General features: G+C 44.2%; 2 protein-coding genes across 2 annotated transcripts; both read right to left on the bottom strand.

The window, feature by feature from the left end:
• Window positions 1-52: 52 nt before the first annotated feature.
• si:dkey-12e7.4 (uncharacterized protein LOC558132 homolog) lies at window positions 53-10400 on the bottom strand. The gene is made up of 6 exons (XM_017692342.1): window positions 10194-10400; window positions 5845-5896; window positions 5544-5731; window positions 4141-4299; window positions 1439-1549; window positions 53-650 (listed from the first exon to the last, which is right to left on the bottom strand). The coding sequence occupies exons 1-6, from the start codon at window positions 10338-10340 to the stop codon at window positions 537-539; spliced, it is 771 nt and encodes a 256-aa protein (XP_017547831.1). The 5' UTR covers window positions 10341-10400; the 3' UTR covers window positions 53-536.
• A 445-nt stretch (window positions 10401-10845) lies between these two features.
• On the bottom strand, window positions 10846-20180 carry got2a (glutamic-oxaloacetic transaminase 2a, mitochondrial). Its single transcript, XM_017692355.2, has 10 exons — window positions 19951-20180; window positions 17224-17380; window positions 16832-16960; window positions 16667-16726; window positions 16415-16576; window positions 14122-14226; window positions 13857-14007; window positions 13549-13714; window positions 13205-13355; window positions 10846-12246 (listed from the first exon to the last, which is right to left on the bottom strand). Exons 1-10 carry the CDS (start codon window positions 20031-20033, stop codon window positions 12124-12126), a joined length of 1287 nt encoding a protein of 428 aa, XP_017547844.2. The 5' UTR covers window positions 20034-20180; the 3' UTR covers window positions 10846-12123.
• Between the last annotated feature and the right edge of the window lie 2112 nt (window positions 20181-22292).

Below are 22292 nucleotides of genomic sequence, written 5' to 3'. Positions count from 1 at the left end.
TGACAACAATGTTCACTTTGTGCATCATATGCAAAACACTAGCAAACACCTGTTAAATTAGACAGTATTTAATAAGAAAAGCTCTATCTAGAACACTGCACTTATTCCAAAATCGCTCAACACTATATGATTAATAACCCAACTAATAAAAACGGTACATCCCCAGCCTCAGTTTCATGTGCTTCAGGTAACAACACATTACATTGTTTCCAGCTGGAATCTAGACATATTTGTTAAAGTTACGCATAGTGTTTTTCTTAATTTCACCGGTGATGTCGTCAAAATTCCTTTGCATGACAACTAACGTCTAAACATCTCACCTCAGCACTTTTATCACACGTTCACTGTGCATACAGCCCTAAAAACTGCACAAATGACTGAAGTGCAATGAACACAGTTTGGATTGGTCACCATGTTTCCACAAAACTGTGAAAATTCTCAGAAATGAACCAGAATAAAGGGTATAAATACTCGTCTAATCAACATCAAGTAATGTTAAACAGGATAACAATGTATATTAGTCGTCCTTTGCAGCATCACCAGGGCAGTGGTTCACCAGTGTAATGCAGAAATGAGCCGTGATCCTTCTCAGATAAACCACCAATCACATTCAAGACAGAGACGATGCTCTCTTCCGTACTCAGTGGTGCCTGCAGAACAAACCAATTAAAAGCAGCTCTTATATAATAGCCTATTTGTTATTACTTCATTTCTCTTAATAAAGGTCATAATAATTTGAGAACTATGGTTTATCTGGAAATGGATAAAAAGGACTCAAATTTTTGTTGCTGCTTTTCTTAAATAAACACACATGCTCTACTGAAAACATACACATTTTAATACACAATTAATGTTAATATGCTGAATTCTACATATTGTGTAAAAAACACAAAACGTAAGCTGTGCAAAAGTTACAGCTCATTTTATATTTTATGTTGTTTTTTTTTTTACAATATGTTTAAACGCAGAATATGAATAGAACTGATAGCACTGTGCACTACATTTGCAGAAAAATGACTAATAATGTTTAAGTAAACAACAGAATTTGACTGGCACAATACAAAATTTTGTATGCGACTGTTTCTAATGTCACTTTTGGTCAGTGACAAGCAAAACAATTGATACCCAGTCAGTCCCATTTGGTGCAAGTACTACCTTTAATATAAGTGGTAAAAACATATGGCTCAGACAAGCACAGAGAACACATGGAGCAAATTCAATTTAAATTTCCAGATCAATTTTACATTAATGAGTTACCTGTAATATGTAACTTACATGCTTGATTAGTGTTAAAGTATACATTGGTATTACCTTAAATCCTACAAGATCCCCAACTTACTGTACTGCTAAAAAACCAGAATAATCTGTTATACTGTTGATTCATTGATACATTTTCTCTCAAGATGCTGTACGACCAATAAAAACGGAGAAGATTTACCTCCTGTCCCCCCATATTGGTGCGCACCCAGCCAGGATGAATGGCCATACAGAGGATTCCATCCTCCTCCAGGTCAACTGCCATACATCTTGTGACCATGTTCAGTGCACTCTGCCACAGGAGCCAAATCAAACAACAGCTTCTCAGCTCTTTCACTTTCTCCAAACACAAAATGATGAGTAGCTTATATGATACTCAATTAAAGATGGTACATTTGTATGGATAATTCATATTTAAGGCTAGGAATGTGATTTATAATCAAGATTTTGAATCAAAATTTTTATTGTATTCTTGATTTTGTACTGGACTTGTATTTTATTGATTGTGCAGTTTGTACTGATTTTATGCTTACCTTAACATGCAATGCAGATGGAAATTAGCTGGCAACAACTAGTAGTAACAGTGCTACAAAGTATCTTTTCACACTTTTGATTAAAGCTTTCTATGTAGCCTTTGACCAAATAAAGATCATAAACTTCATTAAAAAAGTCTTTGCTATTTACACCGGTGAGAACCCATGAAGATGGTAAAAATACGCTATATAGCCAAAAGTTTTCACTCACCCATCCAAACCATTGAATTCAGGTGTTCCAGTCAATTCTATGGCCACAGGTGTATAAAGCCGAGCCCCTAGGCCTGCAGACTGCTTCTACAGACATTAGTGAAAGAATGGGTCGCTCTCAGGAGCTCAGTGAATTCCAGCGTGATAGGATTGTAAGGGTTCAGCCTGCACCACCTGCTGCCAGCAGAGGGCGTCGGCAGCAAGGTGCCTTGGATCAATTAGACTAACTCAACGCACCTGGAAGCTTCCTTATATAAGGTGCTGGCAAACATCAATGTTTGTCACACCTTTGTAGAGGTGTGACCAGTACTGTAATACTGTACTTAGTCTTCAGAAAGAAAAGAAAAGAAACTGCCCCAAAACCAAAAGAGGGAAATGAGGGCTGAGAGAAGAAATTGCCCCAAAAAATAAAAAGAGAGAAGAAGAGGGCTGGAAAAAACAAAAGAGAGTAATTGCCCCAAATTACTCACAAAAAACAAAAATCCAAGACATACCAAAGATGTTTGCTGAAAGAACAAACAAGTAATGGAAAGTCTGCCTTACCATCATAATTACGGTGGCAGTGTCTTTGTGTTTTCGTTTTCATTTGTTTACCTTTCTACCTCAGTGTTTGTTTGAGCACACTGCGCTTGGCGTCACCTTAGTTTCACGCACAGACCGAGGGAGCTCAGCCTGCCAGTGCCGGTGCCGCTACTCCGGTTTCCACCATTTCCTCATTTCTGCCTTCCTTGAAGTGCTCTGACTATTACTGCTTGCACACTCCAGTGGCGCAGCAGTAATGCCACAGATCGTCAACCATAACAGCGACGGTTCGAAGTCCGGGTGCCTCATTAATAGCAACGGCAACTGCACATTTCATTGCTCCTTATATCTTGTTGCCTTTTCGTTGGGTTTCAGGTCTGCACTTGGGTCCGTCTCCCCGCCGTCCCATAACAAGTATGCCAACTGTGCAACAAGTCCAGTCGTGAAATCTCCTCGCTACTAAATATTCCACAGTCCACTGTCAGTGGGATTATAACAAAGTGGAAGCGATTGGGAACGACAGCAGCTCAGCCACGAAGTGGTCAGCCACGTAAAATGACAGAGCGGTCAGCGGATGCTGAGGGGCATAGTGCGCAGAGGTCACCGACTTTCTGCAGAGTCAATCACTACAGACCTCCAAACTTTATGTGGCCTTCAGATCAGCTCAGGAACAGTGCATATAGAGCTTCGTGGAATGGGTTTCCATGGCCGAGCAGCTGCATCCAAGCCTTACATCACCAAGCGCAATGCAAAGCGTGGAATGCAGTGGCGTAAAGCGCCGCCTCTGGACTCTAGAGCGGTGGAGACGAGTTCTCTGGAGTGACCAATCACGCTTCCCCACCTGGAAATCTGATGGATGAGTCTGCCCTTTTCAGTTGCCAGGAGACGGTACTTGTCTGACTGCATTGTGCCGAGTGTAAAGTTTGGTGGAGGGGGGATCATGGTGTGAGGTTGTTGTTCAGGTGTTGGGCTCGGCCCCTTAGTTCCTGTGAAAGGAACTCTTAAAGCTTCAGCTCCAAGAGATTTTGGACAATTTCATGCTCCCAACTTTGTGGGAACAGTTTGGGGACGGCCCCTTCCTATTCCAACATGACTGCACACCAGTGCACAAAGCAGTTCCATAAAGACGCGGATGAGCCAGTTTGGTGTGGAAGAACTTGACTGGCCTGCACAGAGTCCTGACCTCAACCCGACAGAACACCTTTGGGATGAATTAGAGCGGAGACTGTGAGCCAGGCCTTCTCGTCCAACATCAGTGTCTGACCTCACAAATGCTATTCTGGAAGAACGGTCAAAAATTCCCATAAACACACTCCTAACCCTTGTGGAAAGCCTTCCCAGAAGTGTTGAAGCTCTCATAGCTGCAAAGAGTGGGCCGACATCAAATGAAACCCTATGGATTAAGAATGGGATCTCACTCAAGTTTATATGCATGTGAAGGCAGATGAGCGAATACTTTTGGCAATATAGTGTATTTTTAAAAGAGCTTCAAGTACAATACATCTGTAAGTCCACCTTGGTCTGAAAGCCTAGTTAGTGATAATATTTGTCATTAGTTCATGTGTTCCGTATGTGTCAATCTTAATGTGTTAATCACTGAGAGTTGAGGCACACATACCTTTGATGTTCTGTATGGGTACCATTTGAAGTTATTTGCACGTTCACCCCAGTTAAGCTCCACTGATCCCAGGAGAGAGCTCATGTTGATGACCGCTGCTCTATGTATGCCCATGCCCGTTTCTTTGGCAGCAGCCCGCTTTAACATTGGAAGCAAAGCCTGGTAGCAAACACAACACATCAAATCGGACTGACTGGCAATTTACTAACTGTGACTACACAGTATGCGTTCACCAAGGAACAATATGAGGGAGCCCACAGGTCGAAGTTTGGCCTGCCATAGGTTTTCCCTGACTCTTCCCGCTCTGTACAGCATAGAATAACTACAACTATATGACCATTGAACACAGGACCAACCATTGAGTAATACGGTCATTATGTGGTTATGGCATCCTCAGAGTGGGTTTGCCTGTAGGCTTATGGGTGGGAGTTTAGTGTTGATGGAAGGGATTCTTTAACGCATGTCATGACTAGCTGCTCGAAGCAATTTATCACAATTGGGGTTAGTGCAACAGGGTGGTAGTTATTAAGGCAGGTGACAGAGGACTTTGATGATAGCTGATTTAAAGCATGTTGGGACTTCTTCAGGGAGATGTTGAAGGTGTCTGTGAAGATTCCTTAAGCACATCCCCAGGAACGTTGTCAGGGCCTGGAGTTTTACGTGGATTCACCCTCACTCTGCCCATCCTGGGAGGACAAAGTGCGATGCTTGTTTTGACTAGCTTGTTGGCCTTGTGCTTTCACACATTGTCAGTATATGCAGAAAACGTAGTGACATATATACGTTCACAATGTTGAGAATACTGCATTCTTTAAATGCTGAGACGGTTTCTTGACAGAGAAAGCAGACTCCTTTGTCTTTGAATTCACTGAACTTTTCTGCCACTACCTTTGATGAACATTGTCCATTTCCGTCTTAAGACCATACCTGTGTGTTGGTGTTACATCTGCATTGCGATTAAACTGTGGTGTTCAGGGTCAATGAGTTTATTTGATCATAAGTACTGCTATGAAAACTACTTGAAAACAAACAAATCTTAAAAGGAAAAGAAGTTATATGAAAAAGTTAGTTCCCTCATTGGGTGAGGGGTGAGGAAGTTAGGGTAACCTTCAGGCAGGCCAAATCAAACCCCAGGATTCACTCTAGGCAGGCCTAATGCAGCATTCGTCAGCATTATGAAAGCACACATGCTCCAAATTTGGATGTACAAGCACGAGGCTAATCAGTGAGTCAGCTGTTGTGTTTTTTGGTCCTAGACCCACTAAAAGCACTACACTTTGTTACCCCAAAGAATGTTTGTACACCTCTGCACTAAAGTGGAGGGCAGAGATGATCCACACAGCTGTTCTACTACTGCGTACTGCTGTAGTAAATGAACATTTGTTTTTAAAAGGATTTCATACCTTGGTGATCATGAGGGGGGCTACAGAATTAGTATGGAAGTTCTCCAACATCTTCTCAGCAGTTACAGTTTCAAAATTGGCAACAACATTGATTCCTGCATTGTTTATGAGGCAGTTGAGGCCATCCTCCTGCACAATCTCATCCACTTCCACAGCAGCCTTTTCTATGCTCTCTTGACTGACAACATCTAGACAGATGGGAAGATTGGGGTCTGGTTAATACCATTCTGTTAGTCAACAAAAAGCAACATTGAATGCTTCAAAGCAAAATATTCACAACTTTTCCCAACTAAAAACTCACCAAGCTGTATAATGTGTATGTTTGAATGTTTCACTGCAAGGTTCTGTAATTCCTGTTAAAATAAGTGAAAAACAAACATGTAAAGCATGGGGATGATGTCTTTCATGACCGCTGTTTTGCCTGTGGAGCCCTATAAACTCATAAAACATGTAACAGAGGTACAGAGTACAGTGAATACTCCTCAACTCTTTTAGGCTTTCATTAGCAAATAAATACATAAAATATGATTAACTAACATCTATGCAAATGCCATGACAGTGATTTATTGAAAACAATTTTCTGTAAATCTATAATTTAGGCAAACAGGCTGAACCTTTAGAGTGTCTCCAGGCAACATGACAGAAAAAAGAACTTCTTCTTCTCGTGATCTTCAGGAAGTTAAGGAGAATAACTTCTTGTTGAAGATACTCCAGATATTTTACAGAGGTGAGTTTGTGAGAGGGGTCTAACTGCAGAGCTGCACTCTCAGACCTGGGATGCCACACCCTCACTCTCAGAACTGTCACACCCTCACTCTCAGACTTTGGATGCCACACCCTCACTCTCAGACCTGGGATGCCACACCCTCACTCTCAGAACTGTCACACCCTCACTCTCAGACCTGGGATGCCACACCCTCACTCTCAGACCTTGGATGCCACACCCTCACTCTCAGTCCTTGGATGCCACACCCTCACTCTCAGACCTGGGGTGCCACACCCTCACTCTCAGACCTAGGATGCCACACCCTCACTCTCAGACCTGGGATGCCACACCCTCACTCTCAGACCTGGGATGCCACACCCTCACTTTCAGAACTGTCACACCCTCACTCTCAGACCTGGGATGCCACACCCTCACTCTCAGACCTTGGATGCCACACCCTCACTTTCAGAACTGTCACACCCTCACTCTCAGACCTGGGATGCCACACCCTCACTCTCAGACCTTGGATGCCACACCCTCACTTTCAGACCTTGGATGCCACACCCTCACTCTCAGACCTGGGATGCCACACCCTCACTTTCAGAACTGTCACACCCACACTCTCAGACCTGGGATGCCACACCCTCACTCTCAGACCTGGGATGCCACACCCTCACTTTCAGACCTGGGATGCCACACCCTCACTCTCAGACCTAGGATGCCACACCCTCACTCTCAGAACTGTCACACCCTCACTCTCAGACCTTGGATGCCACACCCTCACTCTCAGACCTGGGATGCCACACCCTCACTCTCAGAACTGTCACACCCTCACTCTCAGACCTGGGATGCCACACCCTCACTCTCAGAACTGTCACACCCTCACTCTCAGACCTTGGATGCCACACCCTCACTCTCAGACCTGGGATGCCACACCCTCACTCTCAGAACTGTCACACCCTCACTCTCAGACCTGGGATGCCACACCCTCACTCTCAGACCTTGGATGCCACACCCTCACTCTCAGTCCTTGGATGCCACACCCTCACTCTCAGACCTGGGGTGCCACACCCTCACTCTCAGACCTAGGATGCCACACCCTCACTCTCAGACCTGGGATGCCACACCCTCACTCTCAGACCTGGGATGCCACACCCTCACTTTCAGAACTGTCACACCCTCACTCTCAGACCTGGGATGCCACACCCTCACTCTCAGACCTTGGATGCCACACCCTCACTTTCAGAACTGTCACACCCTCACTCTCAGACCTGGGATGCCACACCCTCACTCTCAGACCTTGGATGCCACACCCTCACTTTCAGACCTTGGATGCCACACCCTCACTCTCAGACCTGGGATGCCACACCCTCACTTTCAGAACTGTCACACCCACACTCTCAGACCTCTGATGCCACACCCTCACTCTCAGACCTGGGATGCCACACTCTCACTCTCAGACCTGGGATGCCACACTCTCACTCTCAGACCTGGGATGCCACACCCTCACTCTCAGACCTGGGATGCCACACTCTCACTCTCAGACCTGGGATGCCACACCCTCACTCTCAGACCTAGGATGCCACACCCTCACTCTCAGACCTGGGATGCCACACCCTCACTTTCAGAACTGTCACACCCTCACTCTCAGACCTGGGATGCCACACCCTCACTTTCAGAACTGTCACACCCTCACTCTCAGACCTGGGATGCCACACCCTCACTCTCAGACCTGGGATGCCACACCCTCACTTTCAGAACTGTCACACCCTCACTCTCAGACCTGGGATGCCACACCCTCACTCTCAGACCTGGGATGCCACACCCTCACTCTCAGACCTGGGATGCCACACCCTCACTTTCAGAACTGTCACACCCTCACTCTCAGACCTGGGATGCCACACCCTCACTTTCAGAACTGTCACACCCTCACTCTCAGACCTGGGATGCCACACCCTCACTCTCAGACCTGGGATGCCACACCCTCACTTTCAGAACTGTCACACCCTCACTCTCAGACCTGGGATGCCACACCCTCACTCTCAGACCTGGGATGCCTCACTCTCAGACCTGGGATGCCACACCCTCACTCTCAGACCTGGGATGCCTCACTCTCAGACCTTGGATGCCACACCCTCACTTTCAGACCTGGGATGCCACACCCTCACTCTCAGACCTAGGATGCCACACCCTCACTCTCAGACCTGGGATGCCACACCCTCACTCTCAGACCTGGGATGCCACACCCTCACTCTCAGACCTCAGATGCCACACCCTCACTGTCTGATTCAGGCTCTTATGCCCTCACTCTCAGATATGATATGAAATATTGGACAAGCATGGCTGAATCTCCCTAGACAGTGCACTGCATGAGCCAGGAAACTATCACTCAAAATGAAGGGGAGTCCTCCTAGTAATAGTAGTGATTTACACTGGTACAATATAAAAATGAACTTTAATACAGAAAGAACCCAAATGCTTCACTATAAATACTTTCCTCTCACCCAGTCAGAGCAGTGCGGCAGACACGTTTACTGCTGTAGTCCTGAGAGCTGAAAGGGTCCTTAAAGCACGCGATGTTAAAACAGATTCATGGGTTAATGTGAAATTACTAAAGATTCTAAAAATATTTCATTGGCTTGAATTCATGGTAAAGTCTAATTCTAGTGAGCTGGGACAGGCAAAGGTGCTGATTTGTAAGTACTGAAGCTACTCGAACAACCGGCGGGAGGGTAATTAGATTCAGCTCCTGTCCTCATCCTCCTCGATCCTCTCCAACCCTGGAAGCACGTGGAGGAATTGAGGAGAGGATAGAAGCAGGAGGAACAGAGAGAGATGTTCGGACAGCCGGGTCATGAAGAGGAGGGGGAGGAGGAGGAAGATGGAGAGAACCGGTGTTCTGTCGAGTTGTGCTACGCATCGATATTTGCTACTTTGCGCTTTTGCGCATGCGCAGACCCACAGCCTTGTCATAAATTTCCACGCCCATTAATCTATGCTCCCTTTCTGTCTTTAGACATGGAAAATATTTAATAAGGACGTTATAATGGATTTAAATCCATGCTTCCCTTGTCCATACAGTGCACGTACTTGATTTTGTAATTAAATGCGTCATAATACCAAGTTAGGCTCTATTTAATGGGAAACACACAACTGGAAGTGCAAACCGATAAGGTAGCATTTCTCGATGGAGTAGCACAGATCGATAGAGTCTGCTGACGATTAACGCTACGGTAGCACTTTTCGACAAAGCAGCACAATTCGACAGAACACCGGCATGAAGAAGCAGCAACTTTAAGGGTTTCTGGAATCAGCCCTGGTCTCCTGCTGTCTGCAGCAGTCGTCATGAGGAGAATCCACCGACGGCCAGTGAGACTGACCTTGACCAGCTTGTAACTAATTTATAAAGTCATCCTAACCTGAAACTTTGCTTGTGTGTAAAAAGTGATTTCAGAGCCACTCGGTTCTCCCTGATGGAAACTGTTTACCTTCAGTGTTTTGTGCTTCTGATCATTTTAATAGACGTCAGCGTCACTAATTAATGACGTTCTATTAAAAGACTGGTTTACCAAGAGAGACGCTGGAGGACTTTCACCTGAAATGAGTTCATGAAGCCAGTCTGGTTATAAAAATGATAACAGGACATCAGAGCCAGAATTCCTCTTTTAGTACTTTTACTTTATACTTAAGTACATTTGAAGGGAAATACTTTAGTACTTTTACTCAAGTGGAGGTCTAAAGGGAGGAACTTCTACTTTTACTGGAGGAATATTTTACCCTGGGGGTCTCGACTTTAACTCAGGTACATGGTTTGTGTGCTTCGTCCAGTTCTGCTCATATTACACGGGCGGTAAGTGACCGCCACCACAGACCGGAGCTCCTGTACAGAACACACCGTAGCGCCACCGATGGCTCTAACGTTAGAACAGAGACTGGCTTTTTACCGTGGCTCCGTCTGGATTCCTCGCTGTAGCGATGATCTTTCCCGGAGAAAAGCTGCCAGTCACGAAGCTTTCGACTATTTGTAAGCCGAGGCCTCGGTTAGCTCCGGTTACCAGGACGTTTCTGCACTTTTCAAACGCGGCACTCATGGTCCTGAAAGGCCTCTGCGCATTATGTACTGTCTGCCCGTAGTGACACCTGGACCTGCCCCAAACCTGGACTGTCACATGACCGGGGAATTACATTACTAACGCTGCCCTGCTCTAAAGAGGATCTGCGCAAATCTCTGACCGCCATCTGCGCAGCAGCTCCTCTAAAGCTGTTAAAATAAGACAATAAACAAACAAAAACAAACAAACATCCAGGCTTTAACAGAAAAATGACATCATCCGTGCTTTAATGCAAACTTTAATTCCATTACCCTTCAAATGCGGTGAAGCCATGGTATATATTCTCTTCACCCCTTAAATTGGCCTCTTCATAAGTGAGAATTACATGCATAACTTCCTAAAATTTCACATTTCATTAAATGTCATGGCTCTCCTACCAGGTGTATCTGAGGCCCAGGTTACCTCCACCTGTTGACCTTCTCGGTTCTGGGGTGACGGTGCACCACCAAGTTTGTTACTTTGACCAGAAAAATCCACAAACCCCTTAAGTTTTTTTTAAAGCTCACCTTTATTTGCTTACTGCAAGGTAGGAATCACACATGACGCTTCATTTAATGACACAGCTAACACCTGTGTTGAGAAAATGTTGAATTTGATAACAGAGTCTGCTTTTGGAATGACCAGAACCGTGAAAAGCACCACAGAAACTAAATGACCATTTATAAACTACCAAAGTCACAAATCATGCATTTAACCTCATGAGAAGAGAAGCTGCTTGGCGTGGGCAAGTCAGCAACATCTCTCACACTGACATAACAGCCAGAACTGTCTCTAATGTTAAGGTTAAAGTCTAGGCCCGTGTCTAGTCTGCGTCCAGCCTTTACTCCCACAGCCACTGGGTGGCAGACTTCAGCTAAAGGTGGACAGACTGGAGAGGCAACGCTCACCTCCACACACAGCACAAGAAACAGAAAAATGTTTTGAATGCAAATGAACTCTTGATTACTCGTTTATCCTGTTTCGTTTCGTTTTTTTTAACCACTGAATAAACAGATCTGGATCAGACAAGCTGTGGTTATATATTCTTCCAAAAATATTACGCTGATATTTACAAATAAATGATTAAAGACCAAGGACATAATTCACACCCACCCAGTAAGTAGAGGGATGTATATTTGTGCAAAGATGTACAGTGCAGTGCAGGCTCCTCTGATTAAGAGGTTCCACTGTACAGTCTCCACTGAAAAGTGCCTTTGCTCCATTGGTAGCACAATAATTGCCCAGGAACCGTGCTGGGACAAGGACCACTAACCAAGGTCACTGGTTAGTGATCCTTGCGGTCAAATTATCGGTTTAAAATACCACACATTAGTGATGAGCATTCAAGGAACTGCTGACTTACAGGTTTTACACATTAGCCTTACATTTTCATCATAATGGGTTTGGCTTTTCTGTATGGTATAGCTCATTTAGCAGCGGGGGGGGGGGGCGCAACATTCATTTACCAGCAGCAGGGGGGGGGGGGGGTCTTTGGGAAAACTTTCTCTTAAGTACAATATCAATTTAGCTTCACCTAAAATTCATTTTTTTTAAATCAAAGGGAAATGCATGATAAATGCTATTGTTAAACTCGTCCTGGGTCCATCTATGTTTGTTAAGGGGCTCGTTGCAGGTAAACAAATGATGTTTGAAAAAGGGCTCTCAGTATACAGTATTACACTCTTCCCGAGAAGAGAAACTAATTTATATGAAATGCATTTTCCTGCGCAACTCCAATTTCCTTCTCCTCACTACAGTCTGCAAACACCAAGGGACACTGGCTTCACTTAGTGGCAGCATGGATAGCGTGAGCCAGGTAGGCCACGTTTCCAGACGTCACCCCTGCCATGGAGATGCGGCCGTCTTTCGTCATGTAGACGGAGTATTCGTTGATCAGACACTCAACCTGCAGAAGAGTGGTGAACACAGAAAAACAACCAATGAAAGGACGCAGTAAACAAATATACACTACTGGCAATTACTGATGGGTAGAGAGAGAGAGAGAGAGAGAGAGAGAGAGAGAGAGAGAGAGAGAGAGAGAGAGAGAGAGAGAGAGAGAGAGAGAGAGAGAGAGAGAGAGAGAGAGAGAGAGAGAGAGAGAGAGAGAGAGAGAGAGAGAGAGAGAGAGAGAGAGAGAGAGACAGACAGAGACAGAGACAGAGATTTACATGGCAGTAGAATGTTAAATTTGTGCGATGGTAATAATAATGAATAAAACAACAGCTCTGATTGGTGAGTGTAGTATGAAAGGCAGTGTTCATAGTCCACTGTGTGCAGTATGAGTGGTAGTGTTATCTGGTATTTGGAGCAATTGTGGTTATTGAGAGTTCCAACATAATTAATAATCCATTTCCAACTTTATTTTACTTACAGTTGAAATTGCAGCTGGCCAATTTATCAGAAATACCTACCATCAGGTACACTTGCAATTACTGACTAAGTGGCATTTGTTGCTGCCATTTATCAAACCCCCTTCTCCTCTGCACCAAATCCTTCAGTAGAAAGTGGCTACCACAGGGCAACAACTGATGGGTGAGGACCAACTCTCAGCAAAGCAGTGACATTGAAATAATAGTGGCACTACTTTGGCACATTGGCTTTGCTGGGGTTCACAGGACAAAATGCATTCGTGCTACATTTTACACTCGCATCTAATGTAAAGTACAACTCAATTCTACTTTTGCTATAAAACAAGCATTTTATCTGCTACTGAAGAGATTCTGCGTTTACATCAACTTTATATGTACTGTAATATAATATGTCTAGTCAACTAACTGCAAATTGAGTAGTCTTTCACTAGTCGACCAGGCGGCTGTGAGTACTCTTCCCATCTCTGCAGGCAATGGGCCTATTAGCTGACTAACCTGCTCAGGTTTGAGGCCAGTGAAGCAAAACATGCCGATCTGGTCAGTGACATGCTGCCAGTTGTGAGTGGATCCCTCCTTTTTGAGGTTTGAGACGAGCATCTCCCTCATCTTAATGATGCGATCAGCCATGCTTTTCACCTCCACCAGCCTGACAAAAAACAAAAATTTGTTATTATTGTATCAACATCAATCAAAGGTTAAGCATCTGTATGAGTGCACTGCTTCCAAAAGTTTTAGCCAACTACTAATGAAACTCCAACTGCATAACATTATATGGCCCCGGCTAACGGTCATTATTAGAAACGTTAACATTTCAGATCAAATCTCTTTTTCAGACTAACCACTCCTTGTAGAGCTCGGGTGTGGCAAGGATGGTTGAGGCAATGCGGGCTCCATTCATGGGGGGATTGGAATACATTGGCCGGATGAGGATCTTCAGCTGTGACTCCACACGCTTGGCTTCCTCAGTGTCCTTGCACACCACCGTAAAGCCTCCAACACGCTCACCTGCCCATCACACACACTACAAATCAGCTTCCGGACAGAACAAATGAGGCAGCTCCTATTTTAATTTCTTGGTATAAAAATAGTAATACACCACGTCCTTTTTCCTTTATTACACTACATTTTTATACTGTGCAGCACTCACCATATAGACCCATATTCTTAGCAAAGGACTGGGAGAGAACAACATTGTGGCCTTGCTCAATGAAATGGCGCACGGCCCAAGCATCCCGGTCAATATCCCCACTGGCAAAGCCCTGGTAGGCCATGTCAAAAAACACCAACAGGTTTCTTTTCTGTAGGAGAAAGAGATTAAAGCACAATGAGTACAGTTGTATCTCAACCTACTCAGCCGAGCAGAGAACATGTATACATTTGAAACAGGTAGCTTCATAACTAATGAGCAGTACCTTGATCACACTCGCCATCTCTTTCCACTGTTCGGGTCTTGGGTCCACTCCTGTTGGGTTGTGTGCACACGCGTGCAGCAGAATCACACTCTTCTCTGGAATTTTCTGAAGGAGATAACCAGATACATAGAACCCTCAACACTTTAAAGCCATCATCTACTGTTTGGCAGATCTGGTAGTTTAATACACTCAATTCACCTCAACCACTTTAACGTCAGTGACGTACTTAAGCATCGATGCCAAAACTACGGAGTCTTTTATACAGAAACCTCAATTTAAAAATAAACTGAGTCAGTCTGTGAAAGGTTCATAAAAACAGAAAGCAGTTCACCGTAAGAGCATTAAGGGGTGCAACACACTCCAAAAGGTTGGGAGAGGAGCGTGTTTACTACCACTATGATCACCTTTCCTTTAAACACCACTTAACTGCCTGAACACACTGACTTATCCAGTTTTGGAATTAGTAATATAATCACTTGTAGGTAGTCTGACCAGAGGAGGACGGGTCCCCCCTGGTGAGCCTGGTTCCTCCCAAGGTTTCTTCCTCAGTTCTGAGGGAGGTTCTCCTTGCCACTGTTGCCCCTGGCTTGCCCACCAGGGGGTTTCTGTACATTCTTACAGTCCTGTTGAAACTTTGTCTTTTCCGAAATTCTGTGAAGCTGCTTTGTGACAACATTCGTTGTAAAAAGCGCTACAAATAAATTTGATTTGATTTTGAAAGCAATTTTTTCAATAGGGGACTGCAGGTCTGCGGTGACACTATAGGCAGGTCTGTGTACAGTCTAATACCTGCAGCCATGCAGGATGTGGCTTGGTGCTGGCTTGCTGAAATAAGCATGAAATACACCCCTGAAAAAGACGTTACATAGAAGACAGCATATGCTACTCCAATATAATACAAGGAAGAGTGGCAGATAAGCAAATGCCATGCTTCAAAAAAAAAAAAAGGAGACAGACAAAGGAGACTGGGAAAAAACTGAATAAAACATTTCCTAATCAGTAACCAATAAACTGAATATTGGCAGACTAGAGAAACCTCTTAATAAGATATAGGGAAGCAAACTATTTGCAGTAGACTAATGTGGAAAGAGTGTCTGGGCCCATAGAAGGAAGCCGTGCCAGATAACAGTAAGTTATAGCTGAGGTTCACTCTAGTACATATATGGAGGGTTGTGAGAGATGCCCTAGGGAGAGTTGCGAACGAGGGCCCGGTAAGGAGGGAACAGTCGGGTAAGAGTCAGCATTTATCCTTTTTTTGTTGATATTCTTTGATTCTTTTAATTCTCTTTGAAGATATTACAGACAGTTATTAGGACAATCGATTAGACAATATTAAAGTTACTTATAAATGTCCAGACCTTGGGCAAAAAGAGATGGCTCTTGGTCGCCACAACACTTCGCTGTGCTGCTTTCCCTTACCACCAGTACATGTGAGCAAGATTTCTGAAGAAAGTGCTGTGAAACGCTGAGAGGCTGCTCCTTTTTCCAGCAACCTGTTTCAGCACAGCAAGTTATCGTAACTCCACATGGAAGCCTGCTTAACCCAAGGAAAATAAACACGAGTTTCTGCTCCGAAACTTATACAACTTGCTTCTTATTAATAGAATAAAATAGTTGAAGATGAACAAAAAGTCAACTTGCAGGCTGTCGTTACTGTAGAATTCCTTTTCTGCTATTGTAGACTATAAATAATAATAATAATAATAATAATAATAATAATAATAATATTATGCTAATAATACACTTTGTCTTTTTTTTTTATTAACTTTGCTCTAACACAGGGAGCCACAGCCTGGCATTGTCTTTCATGGGACACAGCTACAGATTTACACAAAAGTGATGACTGTTCTAAAGCTGTATACAACATTTAGACTAATGCAGAGATGGACCACTTTAAGTGATTTTTCAGAATGAGCTAGACTTATGAAACAATAAAAAAACCCAGTGAAGTCAGCAAGGTAAATTTAAACAGAGGGGGATTAAATCACTGCTTTCTGTTTTTATTTGCGTCTCACATATTGTCTTTTTTTGGAACTGAGGTTAATTTTTCAGTGCCTATACTGACCTGTAATAACTCTAAGGAAAACAGAGAAATGATAAACTGATTGTATCCAATTTCTTTATTAAAACTGCCCTTTTCTGAAATATTCTAGATAAAATGCAGACTCAGAGGGGGGAAAAATACAACTGTCAGACGGTCTGAGAGCAGTAAAACCGATTACTGAGTAATGCGTTTTGCAATATTTACTGCTCTGAATTTCAATTTAAGTCAAAAGCAAAAATCTATTCTTACTGAAATGTCATCGAGGGCCCCATTGAAGTCGAAGCCACAGGTCTTTGGGTCGTAGTATGCGTAAGCTTTCAGTTGCATGCCTGCATCCCTGAAGATGGGGGTGTGGTTGCCCCATGAAGGCTTAGGCAGATACACGTCCCGTGCTGCATTGTGGAATCGCGCCTGAAACAAAACGGGGGTAGAAAGCAGAAAAGCTGTAAGACGATTACTCCTTAATGCTGTATGTAAGCCACAGAATGGAAAATCACCAACCAGGAAGTTAGCCCCAACACGGAGAGATCCAGTTCCTGAGATGGTCTGGACTGTGACACTCTACGCATGAACAGGGGGGAAAATAAAACACTGTTCAAAACGACTCCTCTCCGAATTAACTTCTCTTTTAAATGTTAGATATACAACAACGTAGCTTCTCCTTACCCTGCCACTCTTGAGGACTTCATTGTCAGGTCCAAGAGCCAGCTGTGCACAAGCCTTTGTAAAATCTCCCAGGCCACCGATTGGAAGATACTCCTTGTCCATTTTCTTGGCAGCAATCTGAGCCTCGGCCTGAGAACACCAACTTTTCACGATTAGCTAACACTTACGGCTTCTGTTGAACTTGAATTAGAACAGCAAAGAATATTTTAGAAACAACTGATTAATATAAATATTATATTGTTATGCTATGATATTAAGGGACTAATAATGCCCTCAGCAGTACCCGACTGATTACATTTATATTTAGCCATTAAAATAAAAAGGCATTTAAGTTGTGTTTAAAAAAAAAAAAAAAAAAAAAAAAAAAAAAAAAAAAAAAAAAAGTGGCACACCTTGCGGACACAGTTAAGGACATAGGGTTTTCCCTGGTCGTCCCGATAAGCCCCCACTCCAAGATTCATCTTCTTAGGGTTGGTGTCACGCCTGAAAGCTTCTGTGACCCCCAAGATGGGGTCAGGTGGGCCCATCTGTACCTCAGACCACCATGAGCTGCAACATACAAAGTACGTCAGTATAGAGCAATTATTTGCTGTGCAGGTTAATATAAGAACTAAAACTATTTACTACTGTTATACATACATATATATATATATATATATATATATATATATATATATATATATATATATACACATACACACACACACACACACACACTTTAATACATTACTGTGTAATTAAGGTGCTACAATCAAACAAGTTGTGACTGTCTATTTCAAAGGTCTGGTTAAAAAGGTCAGATACCGGTTGCACAAGCTCCAGTGACATGCTGAACTGGAATACTCAAGTTCCAAGTTCAACGACTGATCTCCGAAGAATCTGGAGCGTTGTCAACATCCGAGGTTTAATGTCTTTAAATATAGCCTGCCTCGCACGCACTCTGGTGCTGCATTCAACCGGGCTTCACACAAAGAATAGGCTCAGGCTATGTATTCACTACAGCTTACGACCTGGACCTTATTCGTCATGGGCCAGTTGCCACCAAGACGCAAATAAAAGCTTGGTTCACGGATTTTTCTTCCCACTAAAACAGCTCAGGATTTGATTTCAGCAACAGCTCATTGTGAAACTCAAGTGCTACCACTAATGAGGCTTACATTTGAGGGTCATGTAAGAACTTCAAGGGCTTAAGAAGACCTCATGAGGGGTTAACACAATGTAATGTGGTTTGAGCTGTTTACACAAACACTCAATTCACATTTAACCCAAAAAAAAAAAAAAAAGTCATTACACATGAGTAATTGGTTGGTTAATTCAAATAAATTTTGGATGACAAATAACAAAAGACTAGACCTGTGGGCTGAACAGAGACATGTGCCACCCACTCCCTCCCACCTCAAGCCAATGAAGTCTGGTATCCAGCACCCACCCTCCTGGTTACAACCAATCCAGAGTCATCTACAAACACTCCCAGGGCCACGGCCTCTATGAGCATAATTATGGTAACGATTCAGTAAGCTACAACTCCGACCCCGAGCTGAACCTATTCACAGCTGTACAGGCCTGAAGTCCATCCTTTAGTCTTTAAATTCACTGAAAGTATTAAAAACTTAACCATTTCTGTTGAAAGGGGTTTTCCCACTTTTTGTTTTATAACCACAAAAAAGCCATGAATGCCAAACCGAAACCCACTCCTACTTGCCTAACGGTCTAAACCAATAATTCTGCATGCATGGTCACATTCCTAACTATACATCAGTTACAGAGTCAGTGAATAACCACGTGCATCCTCGTAAGGGTTCTCCCCCTACTGTCTGGACTCATAGCATCATCTCAGAAACAAGAACTCTGCTCTTTAAACCCTGCATATAATCCAACAGCGTACAGGTCAGCGGGAAGCGCCTTCTTGACAGACTGACACTGGCCTCTCATTAAAGACGCAGATCCTGAAATGCCTTCATTCTAAACAGTGAGGGTCTGCAAGGGAAAGGGTGAATGAACGGGGCTCAATCTTCAGTCTCACTGTAAATCTGACTGACTATCTCATGAACCAAGAACTCTGGAACCCCGCGTGTCCACAGCATCAGGTTTATTGGCCCGAGGAGCGAGAGAACGGTTAACCCATGACTGACTGGCCTATAACGAAGACAGACAGGTAATAGACGCTTTTCAATGGCACCGGTGTACATGGCTCTAGCCTCATACTGCAGGCGGGGGTGAGGGACAGGAAAAATGACATCACCACGATGCTCTCAGAACTTTTCTCCATATGAGAGACGTCACGGTGGGGGTTTTCTGACATCTGATCAATCGTAATGGACAATAAAGAAGGGATGGTGTGATAGTTTTGTTTTTTAAACGAAGACTACATTGACCTGCTCAACATTTGCCAATGATAACATCACACACGTGAGCCGGCTGGGTCCTATTCTCCTCCGGATTCCGCCGGACTTTGCCGTTAGACTGAGTAAGCAGGAGTGTCCCGGCTGCTGGACCCAGCAGCGGTCAGCCAAGGCACAGTAACGACACCAGAGAACGAACAACCTTGGGGCGGCTACACGAGCTAAGCTAGCTGAAGGATAGCCGGCGAGGCCCTCGCCCTGGCTGACCGTGCTAGCTAGCTTTAGCCTGAGCTAGCGTAGTTAGGTTAGCTAAAGCTACCTAGCTTAGCCACGTTAGCCACGCTATTTGGCTACTACCAGCGGCCAGCGGCCCCAGCGGCCAGCAGCCCGGCGGAAACCCATTCACTTATTTCTCAAAGGTGATGCAGAAGAAGCTCAGACGGTCGCCGGGGCTCCAAGACGAGGCTCGGCAGCCGTCACAGTTAGCGGGCTAGCTAAGTAGCTAACCCAGGTTAGCTGGCGCTAACTTAGCTGAAAATCGCTTCCCCGTTTGTTTTTATGACTGACACGCATGCATGAAACTACAGACTCGGAGCATGCGGCGTTCTTCTGCTCCACTGGGTCTCCGTTTTCAGCGACTTGGCTCATGTACAGGCTCGGTAACCCGGCGTCCTTGCGTCCCCGTGGCCGGGGAGACGCGCCGCACTGGGCAGCATTTAGCGTTAGCTGGCTGAGCGCCCCGCGTTAGAACTAAAGCAGGTTAGAAGTCCACAGTACCTCGCACGGAGAGGCAGCACTCCCAGAACGGGGCCGTAGGATCCGATAGCGGGAATAATCTTGCTGGATTTCAGCAGGGCCATGACCGCGACTGAGCTGGACTGAAGGCAGAAAGAGGACAAACGGACCACGCTGGAGCGAAATAGCGCCACCAAGGGCACTGCAACCGATACTGGCGCTACTACAACTCCGCCGCCACAAGCACGTTCACCACCTCTCAGAGCGGGAGGGGCGACGCCGCAGACCGGAGCCCTTAAGAGGGGGGAGCTGGGGGCGGGAATCTGCATCAACCGATTAAATAATCGATTTTCTGCGTTAGCCAGTCTGAGGGTCATTCACCGAAAAAAAACCCAAACTGGCCACTCTGAAAACGAAACTCACGAAGACGATCAGAACCGTTAGAAATAAAACCTGATGGTTTCGCTTCCTGGCGGGAATGGGCTTGATGGTTACTGATAGCAGTGGTGGACTTTCTCCTTTCACTCCACTACATTTCAGAGTCTAATATCCGACTTTTTCCTCCTACATTTTGAGAAATCTGTCGTTCCTTTTGGTTTCTGTGTGTATAAAAACGTCACATGTCAAAACGAAAGAAGCGCAAAGCCAGAGCACCAATCAGGGCCCAGCGGTCACTTTGTTTAGAGCTGGTTTTGACCTGTTGGTCAGACCGACCCAGTGCAGCACGCGGTTCAACGTCAGCGCAGCAGCGTAAAACTTTGGGAGAGTCTGTTCAACATAAATGATGAACTAACCTAACTTTGTGTAAATAGAGCTCAATATAGAAATATGTCCACATATGCAGTCGAGACTGACGCGGCTTTTTTCTGAATTTCTACAAACACCATTTCATTTTATAGTAAATGAGTTTGGGCTGGTTTATGTTTATGAACAGACGCCTACAGATCAACATAGTAAAGGAGCTCATCTGTGATCCTGAGTTTAAAGCCAGTTTTTATTCAACTTAAACTTGGAACTAAGTTGTAAATAAATCTGAAACTGAAACTTTGCTTGTGTGTAAAAAGTGATTTCAGAGCCACTCGGTTCTCCCTGATGGAAACTGTTTACCTTCAGTGTTTTGTGCTTCTGATCATTTTAATAGACGTCAGCGTCACTAATTAATGAGGTTCTATTAAAAGACTGGTTTACCAAGAGAGACGCTGGAGGACTTTCACCTGAAATGAGTTCATGAAGCCAGTCTGGTTATAAAAATGATAACAGGACATCAGAGCCAGAATTACTCTTTTAGTACTTTTACTTTATACTTAAGTACATTTGAAGGGAAATACTTTAGTACTTTTACTCCAGTGGAGGTCTAAAGGGAGGAACTTCTACTTTTACTGGAGGAATATTTTACCTTGGGGGTCTCGACTTTAACTCACACTTTCCATCAGGAACCAAGTGGCCATGGAATAACTTTTTGTGAACAAGCAAAGTTTAGGGGGAAACAGTGTTTGTATAAACTCAGAAAAAGACACGTGCCAGTCAGAACTGCAGATGCGCACATATTTCTATATTGTGTTCATGTATTAATTTACCCATTTATCAGTTTTTATCAGGTCACTGATGCTTTTATGTGTAGTGGTCAGTCAGTGTTTGCAAGAACGCCGTCCTGGTTCCTTGCCAAAGAAGCCTAAGCAGGGATCTATAAACCAAAAGGAACGGCATATTTCACACAATGTAGTGGAGTAAAAGTGAAAATCACCCAAAATAAAAATACTTCAGTAAAGACACATGAAAAAACTAATTAAGTACAGTAACGAATTACATGTTGTGCATATGTATATATATATATATATATATATATATATATATATATACACAACATGTATACAACACTTGACAGTCCATCTGTTATATGATTGACCGATGCAAGGAATGATTGACAGAGTCTCGGCCCATTCGTTACACCCACTCGTTCTCCGGGCTGCAGACACGTACATACTTGGGGGCTCAGAGTAGCTCGTGGAAACAAGAGGCATCAAAAAGCAGGAAGCATACCAGACACTTCATTAACTACACCTCCTTGTTTCCGCAGTCGTTGTCCAATTTATCACCTCCACCTACTGTTCAGGTGCCCTTTGTAGTTCTACAGTTACAGACTGTACTCCATCTGTTTCTCTGCATACTTTGTTAGCCCCCTTTTACCCTGTTCTTCAGTGATCAGGACCCCTGACCACTGAAGAATTTCACTGATTTAAATGGAAAGTGTTTGAAGACGACGGCACGGTGGCGTGGTGGGTAGCGCTGTCGCCTCACAGCGAGGAGGGCCTGGCTTCGATTCCCCGGCCGGGTGACCGGGGTCCTCTCTGTGTGGAGTTTGCATGTTCTCCCCGTGTCTGCGT

The sequence above is a fragment of the Pygocentrus nattereri genome, chromosome 7, assembly GCF_015220715.1.
Source record: "Pygocentrus nattereri isolate fPygNat1 chromosome 7, fPygNat1.pri, whole genome shotgun sequence".
NCBI classification, from domain to species: Eukaryota; Metazoa; Chordata; class Actinopteri; order Characiformes; family Serrasalmidae; genus Pygocentrus; species Pygocentrus nattereri.
Note: the sequence above shows the minus strand (reverse complement) of the source record. Positions and strands in the feature narration are given on the sequence as shown.